The sequence below is a fragment of the Camellia sinensis genome, chromosome 6, assembly GCF_055761805.1.
Source record: "Camellia sinensis isolate YWXY chromosome 6, ASM5576180v1, whole genome shotgun sequence".
Lineage (NCBI taxonomy): Eukaryota > Viridiplantae > Streptophyta > Magnoliopsida > Ericales > Theaceae > Camellia > Camellia sinensis.
Genome location: NC_138966.1, coordinates 25,392,257 through 25,410,000, shown reverse-complemented (window position 1 = coordinate 25,410,000; position 17,744 = coordinate 25,392,257). Strand labels below are relative to the sequence as shown.

The 17,744-nt window shown below is 38.6% G+C and overlaps 1 protein-coding gene across 1 annotated transcript in view; it reads right to left on the bottom strand.

Moving 5' to 3' along the window:
* Window positions 1-1,317, bottom strand: part of LOC145792252 (uncharacterized) — a 1,363-nt gene extending 46 nt beyond the window's left edge. The window contains exon 1 of the mRNA XM_082873034.1: window positions 1-1,317. This exon is cut by the window's left edge and continues 46 nt beyond it. Coding sequence (XP_082729160.1) covers window positions 123-1,139 — 1,017 coding nt within the window. The 5' untranslated portion in view covers window positions 1,140-1,317 and the 3' untranslated portion in view covers window positions 1-122.
* Window positions 1,318-17,744: the final 16,427 nt, after the last annotated feature.

Sequence of the window (17,744 nt, the reverse complement as noted above, 5' to 3'; positions counted from 1 at the left end):
CCGGCAATGGAAGGGTTTGCAGAGCAAGCCGAGAGTGTGGAAAAAGATATGTCTGAGGTGGTGTATGCATGTGCGGTGTGCATGGTGGAGTAGTGTGCATATCAGTGTGGGTATTGGTTATTTTATTGTAGTGTTATTTTATTGTATTTGTTTATTTGTGAAAGCTGCCGAGAGAGGGAGAGAAGGTCAGAGGACGACCACCATTTGGGGTTTTTTTTTTTTTTTTTTTTTTTTTTTTTGTTTGGTTGTGAAAGGGAAAGATTTTGGGGCATGTGAAAGTGAAAGAAAAATAAAAAGAAAAGAAAGAAAGAATAAGAAGATGGTAGTGCGTAGGGAGTGGTGTTGTGTAAAGGGAAAAAGCTGGGGGCATGTGGGGCATGTGGGTGGATTATTAGAGAGAGAGAAAGAGATGTAGAGAGAGAAGCACAAGGGAGAGCCAGGTTGAGGAGAAGGTTAAAGACTCCTCTGTGAAACTGGGTTGGCTGGGATCGATGGGTTAAAAAGAAGCTATTTAGAGAAGCAGTGCCCACACGGCCAACCCACGGGAGTAGTATGGTAGGTTTAGAGATAGTGCCAACCCACGGGAGTATGTGAGGGTTGATCAGCTGAAACCTGGAACCAATGGTCACACTCTCATCGTGAAGGTAGTCACTGCTAACACCGTCTTGCAGAAGAAAGGCCGCAACTCTCAGCTCCTCAGCCGCGGCTCCGTCGGCCAAACTCGTATCTCTGAGTGCCTCGTTAGTTGTGAGCACCGTTTTGAGGACGGAGCAGCAAGTTCCCTCCGGCTTCTTGACGGTGCTGCCGTTGGTGACGTAGGAGAGACAGTCGGTCATCTTGAGGACCAGGGTGGTGCAGTCGACGGCCGGCGCCGGAGCGGCGGCGTGAGAGTGGGAGTGAGCGGAGTGTGCAACGGAGAAGACGCCGATGTAGAGGATGGAGAAGAGGAGAGTGGAAGCAGAGCTCTGCAGTATCTCGGTTTGGATGGAGAGAAGAGCTCCGTCGGATTCAATGGCTGGAATGACTGGATATGAATTGCTCAAGAAGGAGTCATCGACTTTGAGAGAAATACCCGTGGTGATCATGTCATCTGAGAATATCCTAGCTCGTATCGATCGATGTTTGTTGGTATGGATCATTTCCTGTGAGCCTCTTGCTGGAGTTGATGGAGGTTTCAATTGGTTGAGATCCGGCGGGCGGTCAAGGCAAGGTTGCCGCCCGCCGGAAGGCGAAGAACACCAAGAGCTTAACCTATAGCTCTGATACCATGTAAAATAACTGATGTATTATTATTGATTGTATTGTTTTACAAGATTGTTATGTTTTGATTTTGTACAAGAATTCCTATTATATAGGAGATGATTCTGGAGTAGGTGAGGAGTGAGTGGTGGAGGTAGGTTTGGTGGAGTGTGTAGTAGTAATTTACATTTACATTAACACTTTTATCAAAAATTTTTAAAACTGTAGATAACATGTTTGGCCTCTATTTTCAATTTCGAACAAAATTCAACATTTACAGAGTTTTAAAACAAAATAAAATTATATTTTCACTCATTTTAAAAGTAAGTTTCTATTCATTCTTTTCTCATGATACATTTGTAGTATCACCTCGCTGTTGTATGGCATACTATCACCGTCCAATTATAAAATACCACATGTGAACCCCACCATCTCAATATAATCACCTTGCGGTTATCCAAACTCATCCCACTAATTGACACATAGTAATTACGGTTATCTAACTTATTCCACTAGCCGACACATATAAGTAATTAAAGAGGACAAGACAACAGGTCAAACTTTTTGGGTAAATTTGCAAAATTCACTTACGTGATAGATTATGATTGGTTTCACTCAATTTTTTTCACCATCCATCTCCCCAACTCATTTTTAAATTTTAATACATATTTTGAAAATATATAATATATATTTTAAATAAAAATACCTATTATCTGTAAACAAAATAGAGTAAATTGTAAACTGACATTTAATTCTGATGATACAGTCCGTCCCGGGTGGATGGGTCAGGCTGGCCCAGGTTCTTCAGGTTCCGGCTTCGGGTGGTGATTCCGTCAAATGACCTGCAAGCAAGTCCAAAGGGGAACGGGGCAGTCCCCCAGTGAACCCTCCGGCGAGAGAATTAGTAGAGAAAAACAGGACAATGTAGGGAAAAAGATGGAGAGATAAAAAGCTTAACATTTTTCTTGTGCTTCTCTTGTTGCTTATATCCTTTGATAATCATTTCACTGTCTCTTGTGACGTGCCCCCTTTCCGCCGAAAGCCTGTGCCGTAGCTTACCTTGTTCAGGGTGAGGGGGCTCTGTTCCGACGGGGAGGTGTTGTCGTAATAAATGCTGTGATGGGCTGCATTAATGGTGATGTGTTGTGGCAATAACTCTGCAGATCTTTGTCTGCTGATGTGGCCTGTGTCTCATCTGTCATGTGTCCGAATGCCCTTGGCACTCCACGTCCAGGTGGCCTCCAGCTGTCCTGGGCTTTGCCAACCAAGTTATGCTATGGGTCCAAAGCGATGGGTTCGGGGTGGTTTGCCGTGGGCTGTATGCCTCGTGGGCCTGTCCATGTCAAATTTATCAATTTTTTTACCAAACATCTCATATAAGTGTGGAATCACAAAAAATGAAAATTTAATAAATTATTTAGAATCTTTAACATAATTCCTAAATTATTTACAATGCATAACATTTTCCTTTTTAAAAAGGGAAATCCATGGAAGAAAGTAGGGTATGTGGCTGACACCACATTTGTGCATCTCTTACTCTAGTGGTATTTTAAAAAGATGGTAAAAACTTATTTTTTTTGATTTTTTTTATAAAAAAAAATAAAGAGATGATATAACTTAAAAAAATTAAAATACTAAAAAAAAAAAAAAAAACTAAAAAGCTAACCTTTTCAAATTACCCCCTATATTGTGCAATTTTTGTTTAGGTTGGAAGGTACATTGTGTATGTCCTACACATTACGATTATATAAAATATTGTTCAATCCGGACCGCATTGTTCAATTCGCATTAATTGTTTGTTAATTGTGAGTTAATTTGATTTGTTATATAAAATTTAGTTAATTTGTTCGTAGTTTAAGATTTGTATTTGAATATATATATATATATATTTTATTTATAAAATATCAAAATAAAAATCAATGAAAGAAATTTCATGTATATAGTTTATTATAAATTAGCGTTATATATATGAAAAATATTATATAAAATTAATTAATATTATATATTATGTAAATGTTTGATAATTATTTGATATTATTTTTTCAATCAACTAACAAATTAAAACAACCTAAATTGTCCAAATCGCGATTTGACTATTTGTTAATTTGTCATTTACAATTTAATTTATAGTTTTATTTTCAAATCGCACCATTCACATCCCTGATCTACACTACTAAATAGATAATAAATATAAACGTTTCCAATTAGTTTTTTGGGGAAATAACAAATTTTAAAAAATAATTAAATAAATTAGAGTTTGATTATTGTAACAAAATAAATTCTAAATTTTTATCAATTTAAATCTTAATTTTTGATTTGTTTTCAATCTATACCATTCATATTTTCATTAAATAAAATTGGTACAGAAAATATATTTTAGCCATTAAACTAAATGTAGGTGTTCATAAAATATCTTAAATATTATTTTTCTTTAAATTTAATGACTAAAATATTTTTTTTTCATTGGTTTTATTTTAATGGAAATAGACAATTAGTTTAAATTGAAAATAAAAAAAAAATTAGGATTTAAATTAATAAAATTAAAAATTTAGGATTTATTTTATTATAAGAGTCCAACCTTGAATTCTTTTTTTTTTTTGTAATTTTTTTTATTTGATTTACCATTAATAATACTTTTTAAAATTATATTAAAATAAATAAAAATATATATTTGATGAGTTGTGGCTTGGATGATCAAAGGGTGGGAAAAAAAATTAACTGTAGCAGTAATATCATATCATCGATACCATTATCTAGTAATTTATTTTCATTTACCGTATCTATACTATATATTAAGTAAAATTGGATTTTTAACTCCCAAGGCCTTTGAGAGTTTTAATATCATAATCTGAATTTTCTAAATTTTTTATTTTTTATTTAAAAAAATCTCCGCATTTATTAATTCGGTCAAAATCTCCTGATCAGCATTTATTAATTTTTTCAATCCACATGTCTTTCCAGATGCCTGCATTTATTGATTTTGTCAAAATTCCCTAATCAGCATTTAAAATCTCATCATACAAATAATTATAGATACAATCCATGTATAGTTACTACAGTATCTTTTTCAACTTCTCCCATACATTATGGTTAGTGATAAGATTGTTAAATTATTTTTATAAAAAATCTTAAAAAACATAATTTATATATTAAAAAAATCTAAAACAAATATAAAATATCTATAATTATCCCGTGCATAGCACGGGTGATAGGCTAGTTATGTATGTAGTAAAGTAGATATTCATTAAAAGTGGAATTCATTTGTTATATGTAAGTTTACGGTGGTGGTACATGCACTAATTAATGTATTAACTAGTGTACCAACTAATATTATAATATTATTATTGACCACATTTATTATACATATTGCAAATACCCAAAACCTCTAAAATGATGCCACATTATCTATTAGTACACTAGTTAGTATACTAATTGGTACATATAGTATTATTCTGTAAGTTTATTATTAGTTGGTAATACTATATCATTGGTATCACCATGACATTAAATTTTTAGTTAAAAGGTTCGGGTTGCGAAAGGGAATATCTTCTGAGAATGAGGGTGGGGATATGTAGCTCGACTTTTCACGCTCCTTTCGGAAGACGAATAAGCCCTACAGTATCGAACTCCCACAGTTCTAAATCTAATCTTACAAGTACAATGTGAAATAGATAAGCGCCAAAGAATCTAAATCCGACAAATCTTTTGAAAAATCGATTTTGAATCAAAATGCCGAAAATAGATTATTTTTCCAGATACAGAGTCGCCACCTAAATATTTTTAGAAAATTTAGGAAACCCATGACTCTTGCCAAAGGCCACGTGTCCATCATCACCAAGATTGTCTGAGCTCCGGAACTTCAATGCGAGAGGGAAAGGTTATGAATTGAGCACCCCTGCTCGCCCGATCAAAGATCAGCCTCTACTAATCATGATGTGAATCTTATTTACATTATATGCTCTTGTTCCGATTATTTTGGCTAACTTACTATATGATGCACACACAAGTATAGACTATTTGCAAAAATTGGAACACTTGATCTCATGTTTGTTTTAAAAAAAAAAAATTTATTTCGAATATGTACCACTTGAAAAAGTGATCGCATATATACATTACTCAAATTATTCCAATTCAAGCAATTAGCCTTCATCTACAGGCATTCAAGAAGATATAGCAATTAAGTAATTAGTCTCATGGCAAACATGTTAAACAAGGCGACAATCACATTTGTGCAATATGCAAAAGCACAAAAAAGCTCACCTAGTACTCCAAGCCAAAAAAATAAAAGAGTTAGGAAAAATGTGTGATCTTAACTATGCAATATGACTAATACAACACATGCAATATGCAATTACTAGGCTCGGCTGCTAATATGGCATATGAATCAATTAGATATCATGCGGTCTAAGCATGTATTCAAAGAAGTATTAACTTAAAATGATGCGCAGAACCTCATGCATGCAAGACAATAGATGCAAGGTATGAGAGATGCTAAACAAGGCATGATGCCCTAAACTAACCATCATAATCAGTTAAATAAAAGGAAGAAAGATGTGGGGTTAGAAGACATACATGTCATTACAATTGCTTGCCCTCTCCGAATGAATAATCTAGCCCAACTAATTACTACGAATTAACTAACTATTACAAAATGAATTAAATAAACTAACTATGCTAGCTTAATTATTACAATAACAAATTAAATAACTAGTCTAAAAATGATTAAAACACAAAAGTAACTAATTATTTACAAGACAAAATGAACTAGCGCTACACCTAATTAATTACTACACTTTACAAAATTTAAAGAAATAACTAAGCTAAGTAATTAAACTAAACAGCCCCGGGAAGCAAGGAGTGTTCATGTTTGTGCGCAGATTTCCACCCGAAAAAGCCACTATTTTGTTGCCAGAAAGCATTTGTTGCACAGTTAGAACCCTTGTACTTTTTTTTACCTCAAAATCAACTCTGTTCTGTTTCAAAAGGCCACTGTTCAATTTTTCAAAAGTGGCCAGTAGGACAGGAGTGGTGACCTGCCGGCCACAAATGGTAGCTTGCCGTCAAAAAGAAGTGGCCTGCCGGCCACTGAAGCTCGGTTCCTCCTGCTGCAACAGAAAGCATACAGAGCACAAACAGGGTATTCAAGGTATGTTTGTACACCTTACCCTCATTATCATCAAACAGCTCAAAGGAGTGGCAAGCTCAATTCGCAGGCCATCAATTGATGGAATTTCATTGCATGATGGCCATGAACTAAGATGTACAATTTCAATAAATGCACAATAAAACACTTTCAAACCGTCTCCCTATCATGGATTGATCAAGGGAAGTGGTTGACCTTGGAAACTTGAATCATTTCATCACTAGCTGTAGACGCGCCCGCGTGGGCCTCATGCTACAGTTCGGACTCGATTTGTGTCACGGTTCTTAATCTGAACCAAAGAGTCCAAATCTGGCAAATCGTTTTGAGAAACAGATTTTTGAAAAATTAGTGCCAAACATGGACTGCTTTGCCAGATACAGAGTCGCCACCTAAATATTTTTTATAGGGAGAATTTAGGAAACCCTGATTCGGTGCCGAAGGCCACATGTCCGTCATCACCGGAGTTGTCTCGGCTCGGGAGCTTGGGTACGATCGGGGAAGGTCAGCTATGAGCACCCCCTTTCGCCCGGTCCGAAGACCGGCCTCTACTAACCGTGATATCCGTTTTTGAAAACTTTATGTGTTCTTATTCCAATTATTAGCCTAGTATTGCTATGTTATGCATGCGGCAAACAAGTATAGACCAAATCGCCCAAATTGGAACAAAACATTTCATGTTTGTTTTGAAAATGGTTTGCTACTCGCAAGTAGGCTAAAATACAGATTTTGCCACCCTCAAGTGGGCTTTTGGAAAAGATGGTTTTGCCACTATCTAGTGGGCTTAAAAATCGCCGTTTTAACGCATTATCCCAATTTAAGCAATTTGACCTCCACCCACAGGCATTCAAGCAGTTTATCTCATGTAAGCACTTAGCCGCATGGCAAGCATACTGTTGTGGCAACACTCACACGCATGCTGGATGCTAAAGCGAAAATACTTACATCGTACTCCGTGCCAAAACAGTAAACTAGTTAGCAAACATGCGTGTCCTAGTTCATGTTAAAAATGGCTAATGCATCACATGCAAAAATGCAATCTAGGCAGGCTCGGCTAACCCTAAAACAGGGTATGTGAAAATGCACAATTATCACATATTCGGTTTAGAATTTGAAATACAAATCCGGTTAGCGTGATGTACCGAGCCTAATGTATGCAATACAAATGCATGGATGCACGCATGCATAGCATAAGGTATGCTAATTTAAATATGCCCTAATCTACCATCATAAGCAGGTAAATAAAAGGGAAGAAAGACGTGAGGTTGGAAGACATACACACACTCACGCACACTTATTACAGATTTGCCCTCGCTCGGAGGGACCGAATAAATATTACAAATTAATTAACTACGCAAGCTAATTAATATTACAAATTGCCTAATTTAATTAACAAATTAAATAGACTAAGAAAAACAGTAAAACGCCTCGAGAAGCGCGCCGCCATGCACAAGCTGCCTCTGTTTTCCTTCCTTCACTCCTCTGGAGGCTGTCAAAACCTCAGGGTTACATCCCTGGGCACTGGGGAGTACCACCGGCTGAGTGGGATCATCACCGGCACTGGTATGTGGCCATCGGCACAAAATTGAAGCTGTCGGCAGAGAAAAGATTGCCGGCCGGCACCTTACACTGCCGGTCGGCAAAGAAAGCCTGCAGAACCTGCAACTCACAGCAACAGAGGGAAAAACAAGGCATGGCAGCACAATTCAAGGCATATATGCACCAACCATGCCCCTTATCATGGTAATGACTCAAAGGGGCATGCGCCTCGATTCTCGGACCACCAATCGCGCATTTCCATGCATGATGGCCCAAAGAACCAAGTATGCAACTTTGATTTCAAATGCATGCAAACCAAATCAAACCAAAGTCCTAATCCCCATCACCAAATCAAGGGACAAGGAATGCATGTTGATGCAATGCAACCTAGGCATGTTATCTAGGGATGCAACATGAACAATGCAATGCACTTATGTAAGCATACAAGCAAACACATGGCAATGCAAATGATGCAAAGATGGACTTATGTGTGATTTAGGCAGCTCTAATAAGACCCAAAACAGTAGCCAAAATGCCCAAAACAAGAAGCCAAAACACATGCACACGTACACACGATTAAGGCCCAACACTTAGGCGCAAATTAGACAACCCTCAAGCACACTTGAAAGGGGCAATCATGAACAATTAACATGCAACATGAGCTCTGAAATTATGCTAAAACAAACCTCAAGAATCACTTAAATGGCATTCAAATGACTCAAAACAAAAGCATGAATAAGCACCAAAACATGGAGCATTGCTACACAAGCTTATGAGGCGTTAAAGAGACATGCAAGGCAATCCAACAAGCATGGAAATGGGACTGAAATGGCATGTAGGATGATCCCAAATCATCAAAATAATGTAAAGATGTCATGCTACACATGCACATACTCAAGGCCAACAAGCCCAAATACAAAGGAGCTATATCAAGCATGCCGAAATCGACCCAAACACTTAGGGACATACCTAAAACATGGCAAAGTAAGCACATAATCTTCACAAGACTAAGCCTAAAACATGCTCCAACTAAGGCTAACAACCTAAGACATGTTAAGGCATAAACAAGGCATTACATGGCAACTATGCTAAGCATGCATGGAGTTCCAAAACCAACTTAAAATCATGTTATATTATAGGTATATAAGCATGAAAAACAAACCAAACATGCTCAACACACGCTCAAGCATAGGCTTCCTTAAGAGGCCAAAATATACCCTTTTCAAGGACAACAAGGAGAGGGGGTGGCCCTCTCCTTCTTGGGACTTCAAGGCATCATCTTCACCACTGAAATCCCTCAAGATTTCAGTGGTGAAGAGACCCCAACACCAAAATCCCGGAGCTAGCGCAAAAAGGTCCAAAAAGAGGCCTTTCAAGGCCTAAGGGTGGTCAACAACCCTCAAACAACAAAACACTCTTGATAAACAATAAAGAGGGCCTAAAAACAGAACTTTTTTATGTTATACAATAAGCACAAAAACAGCTCTAAGATGGGTATAAAATCAATGCAAAAAAGGGAAAAAATGGGAATTGATTCTCACCCTTGAAGCCTCCTTCACAAATGATGCTCCAATGGCCTCCTTTGGCTCCAAACCAGTCAAGAAACTCAAGAACAAGCAATTAGAACCCTAGTTTCAAGAGGAAGGTGAAACACTAGGTGTTTGTGTGCAATAGTAAGACACAAAGCACCTAGTGAACAAATGAGAGGGAAAGAGAGATAGAGAATGTATCTAACTCAAACCCTAGAACCAGAGCTTCTCTCTGTGTTTTTCCCTCTCTAAAATGTCTAAAGCCTCCACCCTTTTCAACCAAGAGATAAGCCTCTCTCTATATGTCTTGTAAAGCTTACAAGACAAGCTTTACAAGAGGGAGATCCCTCCATACACGTGTATGGAGGGATGCAAAAGTAAGACAGCTGTCTAAAAATATCTGCAAAAGCAGATGAACAGCAATCGGCCGGCCAAAAATGCCATCTTGGCCAAGAAGAGTGCCAACCGGCACAAAATAGTGCTGACCGGCAACAAAAAGTGCCGGCCGGCAATAAAAATTGCCGGTGGCAGCAAAACACCAGCCGGTGGCCTCTAGCCACTGCCGGTGGTGGGTGGGGATGGTCTACAAGCCCTACCCTGCCTCTCCAAGGCAAAACACAAGTGTTTGGTGCAAAACCAGACACTAAACGGTCAAGTTCGGAGATCCTGAGGCAAGGTGCGCGAGCCGAGGCCTCCGGGAACTCCAAACGAACACAAACATGGATAATCACCGAGTGTTCAAACGGTGACGTCCAAGTCTTGAGGACGGTAAAAAATGGGGTGTCTACACTAGCAAATATGAAATGCCTCAAGTTTCAATGTGTTCAATTAACGCCCGATTGAACACCAAATTGCTTATTATGTTGCATCAGTTTAGTTCCAATTTTATTACTTCATTTAAATTACCATCCATTCCTTAGTTCATTAAGTCCAATAATGAGATTTGAGTCCTCTAAGGAAAAGAAGCATCAAACAAATAGTTGTTTTGGGCATGAAAGAGACACCATGCCATTGGTAATGAACCTCCATGGGGATTAAACCATTAAGCATAATACCTCAATTTCAAGCTTGAACAAGCAATTTGTTTGAAACAACTTTCAAAACAAAGAAAAAGGCAAGAAATGAGGGAGGTTGCAATGGTGATTAGAGGTGATCAAAAGTATGGAAAGTAAGAAATAAATGCTATTAACTAAAATAGGTTAGTGGCTAATGCCTAAACTATCAAACCTATGATGACCATTACACTAAAAGCACACTATACAAAGCATAAATGAAACTACTATATAAAAACAATCCTAAGTTAGCTCAAAACAATGCTGAAATTAAAGTAAAAACAGCTCAAAGAGTGAGCTAAAATAATGAGAAATTTAAGCTAGTAAACAAGCCAAAAGAGGGATGACTAACCCCTCCATTTTTGGGACTTCAAAACCACATTTTTAGCCTCTAAAAACCTCTGAGAACCAGTGATAAAAAGCTTTAAAAAAAGTTGATAACAAGGTAGGAAACACAATGGTAAAAGCCTATGAAACAAGGTTCAAAGAAGGGTGATCCACCCCTCTACCTTTAATGGCTTTAAACCACAAGTTTTAGCCCAAAAATAAAATCTTAAAACAGTCCAAAAATAGTAAGAAAAGATGAGGAAAAAGTAGTGTAGAGAAGGCCAAGGTTATATATCTTGAAGATGAATAACACTTTGTTTCACAAACCACAAGTCTTTCAGTCTCAAAGCCTGAAATTTTGACTCAAGAATCTCAGCAAGAAGAGCTCAAATATTGGTTTAGGAAGTGTTTGGGTAAGGTGTGTGTGTGTTGCAAAATAGAGATAGAGAGAGAATTTCAAGTTTTGGGATTTTTGGAATTTTGTGTAACCTAAAAACATGAAGAGAGATCAAGTATATATAGAAAAGCAACCTCTCAGATTGAAAATATCTATATACGAATAGCTGGAGCTTTTGGGGAATAACTAGAAAAAATATCTGAGTTTTACACAAGTGACCAACAGGCCAGAAGAAGCGGCCGACCGGCTACCAATAGTGGGCGGCTATCCACAAAGAGTGGGCTGCCAGCCACAAAAATCTGCTTCCAGGCCTTACTTCAAACAGGCATATCTTTCTCACCCGGACTTGGCTTTAGAAGATTCTTGCGTTTAAATTGAAGCTCCGGAAGTACACTTTCCAATGATGGTGGCCTCACAACTAAAGTCTAAGTGTACAAAGAGATAGGCCTGATTTAGTGAAGGCTGCCTAGTTCTCTCTTAACGATTTCATGCTCAACCATTTCCCAAACTAGTTTTCTTCCCTTTCCTCCAATTTTCTTCAACGCCAAACCTATAAACAAGAGGTTTTAAAAAAAATTCAAAGAGTTCACCTCCCTTTCATTTATTTCCACTTTGTCCTTGCTCGGTTTACCGAAAAGTGCAATATTTTACGAAATGCGAGCCTCGGAACATTGCAGAAACATTTGGAAAAATATTTTGAAAAATAGGATTTTAAGGTCTAACATCATCGAGTGATCAACCTGAGGTGCCCAAGTCTTATGGGCGGTCAAAAATGGGGTGTCTACAGTTGCCCCTCTTTAACAAAGCTCGAAGTCATGAAATGACATGAGTGAATGTCAAAGCCTGAAGACGACCCATTTTGACATGATCGTAAGACTTGGGCAAACAAACAAAATGCAGATGCAGTTGGTTGAACCCGAGGGTTGCCTGCGTATTCCGTTGCAAGGAATCAAACTAGCGTAGTTTAGAGGTAGAATGCAATGATACACAATGCAACAAAACAATGTAATGAAATCATGCAAATAATATACAGTGTAACGAAACCTTGCAAATGATATACAATGTAACAAAACCATGCAAATGATATACAATGTAACGAAATCATCAAACCACAAGCAGTGCAAAACACACTAATATCATAAAGGAATGGAGATACAAATCTAACTACGTTTTATATAGAAAAGAAGTGGGCATAGCCGAACGATGCCTAACACAAGATAAGTGCCTAAATCCTTAATACTGGCCTCAGCGCAACATGGATACTTATACATAACAGAACCATGTTTCAACGTGAAAGAGGTGCGAACACATGCAAGACTATGTTTTTTGCAGAAAGAGAAAGAGTACAAGTACTTGGGTGGTATGATATAAGTGAGGAATGATCTGCTGGGGAAAGATAATGATCCTAAATGCTAAATGCAACAAGACAAAGTACGATGCAATAAATGCAATGGATGAAGTGAATAAGGCATAGGCCGAACCACATTTTACCTAGAAAATGCATAGACACAAAACAGACCACGTCTAACACGAAAAAAGGTGTTGACACCCTCAATACTGGCCTTAACGCAGTATGGGTACTTACACATGACAGAACCATGTTTCAACGAAGGAACGGTATGAGCTCATGCCAGACTAAGCTTACCATGGAAAGGATGCATGATGTAATGGATAATGTAGTAAATGCATGCGATAGATGCTATATGCAATGTAATAGATGATACTAGATGTTGAATATGATATAGCAGCTAGGAAGTAGTGCTTAGAAAGTACCTGGCAGGGGTAATTGGCGATGACTCACCTTATACGACTGTGGATCTTCCTCTTCTTCTTGGTTCATCTTCACGCGCTTCCAAACCATGGGTACTACTTTTCTCCATGGCTATGTTTGCAACTTTCCATATTCTTTAACAGGATGACAGACTAGGTTGGTTCAGTATCCAGAATTGAGGCACATACAAGCTACCCCAACCTATGGGGCTACCATACAGATTTCAAGCCGAGGATACATCCTTGGGTATTTAAACCAGACTTTAGTCTCAGAAATTCCGAACCTTTGCTTTCTAGGCCTCGGCCATTCGAACTCTAGTTTCCACCATCTTAGTTGATCTCCTAGGAACTCACTACAAACACAGTCAGGTGGCTATACCAAACCGCCTGAAGCCGTTCGGGCATGACAAATACCAAAAGAATTGCACCTTTAGAGGATTTAAGGTCTCCTTGACCCAGCGAGTGCAAAAGACAGTACGAGTGAGGTGTACAAAACATGCAAGTGAAGGTGCACAAGATAGTGCGAGACAAGGTGAATGCACAAAATAATGCAATGCAAGTTACACAAGATAGTGTGACGTGGGTGCACAAAACAATGCGATACAAGGTGCACAAAACAGTGTAAGGTAGGTGCACAAGACAGTGCGAGTAAGGGTGCACAAACCAGTGCAATGTGAGTGGAATGCACAAAATAGAAGCGAATGCACAAGACAGTACGATACAAGGTGCACAAGATAATGCAATGCAAGTGCACAAGACAGTGCGAGGTAGGTGCACAAGATAGTGCGATGCAAGTGAATGCACAAAACAGTGTTGTGGAAGGTGTGATGTAGATTAAATGCACAAAACAGTGCGATGCAAGTTTGCACAAGATAGTGCGATACAAGGTGAAATGCACAAAATGGTGCGATGTAAGGTGCACAAAACAGTGCGATACAGGGTGGATGTATGAATGCATAAAACAATGTGATACGGGGTGCACAAGATAGTGCGATACAAGATAAATGCACAAAATAGTGTGATGCAGGGTGGAAATGTATGAATGCACAAAACAGTGCGATGCAAGGTGAACAAAACATTGCTATGAAAGTGTACAAAACAGTGCGAACTCAAGGTGCACAAAATAGTGTGAACTAAAGGTGCACAAAACAATGCAAATAGATGGACAAGACAGTGCGATATAAACTGAAAGATGCATGGTATGTAGAGAGAAATGAGCAGTACTCAGAGTAATGCGTCATGTACCTTATGAAATGAGTGCAGGGTAACTTGCCACAACTTATTAAAAGTTAATTGAAAAACACTGCAGAAGGTAACTCAACGAAACTCTGTTAAGTACAGAACAAAGTCAAGAGTAAGAGCAACCAAACATGCATTTCAAATCAACCAGAGTGTGTAAGCATGCAAGCATAAGCCAAAGCACATGTATTAATCGGAGGGAAGATGATAATCCTAAGAGAGTTTTGAAATGGTTGGAGACAACTTTCGAAAGCAGAATCATATCAGAATCATCATGGGGGTAAACTACTCTAATCTAGGGGAAAGTGCCCGAGAAATGGATCTGAAATGGTTGAGAGAAAGGTTGGGTTCATGGCCCTTGTTCAGATGATGATCCGATCAGATGCATTGAAAATTACCCCTAGTGTTCGGTCCTTGGCCACTAGTTGGGTTCATGCCCCTTGTTCGATTGATGGTCCGATCAGATGCACCGAAAATTGCCCCTAATGTCCAGCCACTGGCCATTGTTTTTCAACATTATGTAGGCACATGTAATGGGGATCATCAGATCCTGGAACAATTGCCAACCAATCAGACTCATGCTTCTCTTCTGTTCCAGCATGTTGAGAACTTACTCCAGTCCCCTCCGAAGCAGTGACAGATTCCTCATTTATACCTTGTAATGATCATGAGCGTAATGCCCCTTATATGGGCACTCTCAGCTCATTTATGAATTCCACACATGGACTTGTTTTCAAGTTTAGAGTGAACACTCGTGTATGGAATTTTGATCATGCTACTCTGTTGAATTTTGAGCGACAGACATGCTATGGTGACTCGATGAAGAGCATCTTTGAGCGACATACATGCTATGTTGACTCGATGAATAGCGACATGCCATGGTGACTCGATACAGAGCACAGATTGAGACAAGCACTAGGCACGACACAACAGAACTCACGACTGACCCAAAAGCAGAAAAAGACTCAAGGTAACTGATCATTCATAGTGCCCCTAGTTTTACTTATGTTCCCTTTAGAAATCAATTTTGCAAAACTCGAGTTTCAATTCCTTTTCTGCTCAAGATAGAGATTCCACTAATAAGTTTGAGTATTGAAAATTTCTCCACTTGTTGATTCAAATTAGTTCTTTCTTACCCAACACAAGTATGTGATATGTGCAACAGTCGATATAGCTCATGGATTGATGTGAAGCTGACGACGTGAATTAGGCAAGATGATGATTGGGTCGAGATGAATGAGATAGATATGGTTGAGACCAAACTTCAGGATGAAGTTACCTACATATCCCAAGAATGGGAATTAGATCAACGTAGTTCATGGTTGAGGTTCACTCAGGTGTTCACACTTTCCTTTTGCGCTCTAACTTTTGCCAAAGTCGCTCCTTCGGGTTTTCAACCTTGCGAGCTATATTTTTTGATTTCTCATTTTTTATGCTCTAACTTTTGCCTAGGTCACCCTTTCAGGTTTTCGGCCTAGCGAGCCTCTCAAGGATAGCGTTACAACATTTGTGGTGAATTTGATCAATAGTCATCCTTGCCCTAACATTGGAATTGACTTTGCCTTGATTTGAGTTTGGCTCTCCATTCCTTATGCATGTCTTCTTCTTTTCTTTTGCTCCATTTTCAGAATTGGTTCTTCTCGCAATGTGGTACCTTCTTGCCTTGGCTTCCCTGAATTCAAACAGAAGTTCCCCTCCTCACAGTTGATTGGATTTCATTTTAATGGATGCCCCTAGCTTGATGATTGACTTCTTTCTTTTTCTTCTTTTCTTTTTTTCTTTTTTCCATTTCTTTTTTTCGTTCTTTTTTTTCTTCTTTTTTCCTTTTCTTTTTGAAATAATGAAAACACCAGGGGAGCAATTCTATGATTATAAGGTCTGAAAGCCACCTTGTACTTGTAGGTCTAAAAGTCACCTTGTGCTTGCCAAAATGATCGCCTAACAGCGAAGAGATACCCCAGGACAATGTAAATTACCACGCACAATTTTGAACCTATCTTCTCAAGTTTTGCAAACGAAACAACTTAAAATTTTTGAAATCATGAATGACCTTGCACCGATAAGTCAGAGTTCACTCAAACCATTCGGGGGATCCTTCTCAACATTCGAGCTTATTAATAGAATCTCATTCAAAAAAACAAATTCAAAGCCTTTTTCTATTTGTAAAAGGTCACACATGCATCACTATAGGCACAATAAAATGATCAGAAACTTGACTCCCACTTCCTTGTAAAGATGAAGACTTGAGGGTACACGAGAGTGACTCAAAAGAAAAGACTCAACTGACTTAACAACGCAAGAAAAGGCAGAAAATAAAACGACCAACAACTATTTGCAAGACACAACTTAAAACAAAATAAGCATTTCTAAGACAAAAGGGGTTTTCCTTCTCCAAGTCCATCCGCAGAATTTCAAAAACAACTTCAAGCAGCCCACAGGAAGGTCCAGATCTGCCTTCAATTCAGCAATACTAACATCCACACCCAGAAGGATTGGTTTCTAACTTTCAAATCAGGTCTCATAGATTAAACCTCACAATTACGTTGTCCCCACACATCTTCTTGACCGAAATAATTGCTTTTTCACACTATGCCTCTAGTTCAGAAGGTCCTTTCGACAATTCCTCTAGCTGAGACTAAGGTTCATCATTCCAACCACCAGTGCTAGCATCTCTAGAGAGCCCAGTGCTTGATCAAGCTTGAACTTACCAAGATCTAGTAAACTTTTCATCTCTTCAAAGATTTTTTTCTTTTTGCTCAGATCGGAATCAGAAGATTCAAGAATGAACACAATAGGTTTGGGCTCATTGGCGGGTATGCTATGTTGGCTAAGATAATGGTTGGTTATTGGCAAGCTGTGGGTGGGTTTTATGTTATGAAGCGGTAATCTATTGCGGTCAGGGAGAGGGATATTGACAGCTTTAGGATTTTCAGGTGGGGAGAAGACCTTGTTGTCAATCAAGTCTTGAATTTCGTGGTGAAAGCGAAAGAAACGCTTAGTATGATGACCGTACTGTTGATGAAACGTGCAATATTGGGTAGGGTTGTGTTTAGGTGGGAGAGGATTGGGGAGAGGTCGAGGATTGAGCGGTTTGAGATACCCTTTCTCCATCAGTACCTTTAATGCACAGGTTAGGCTCATATGGAGTTGGGTAAAGGTTTATTTTTTTGAGGAGGAAACGTTAGGTTTAGAAACATTGACAAATGGGTCGGTGAGTATTAGTCGAGTATTTATAGGCTTGGGATTAGAATCAGGATGGGTGTTTCTGGTAAAGCATCCATTTCCATTGTTTGCCTCTAATTCAAAATGCTCTTATCCTGAGCAACAAAAGTGTTATCCACAATCTTTGCAACAACTTCAAGCACTTGCTGTTTGTTCAACCCTTTGATCCTTAAAGACTTAATAGCCCACCGAAGATTTGCATAGGGATCAATACTTGCCCTGGCCTTGTTCTTGCCACTTGTTTCTGCTTAGCCAAGGGATTGGGTGGCTATATGAAAATGAGGCCCATT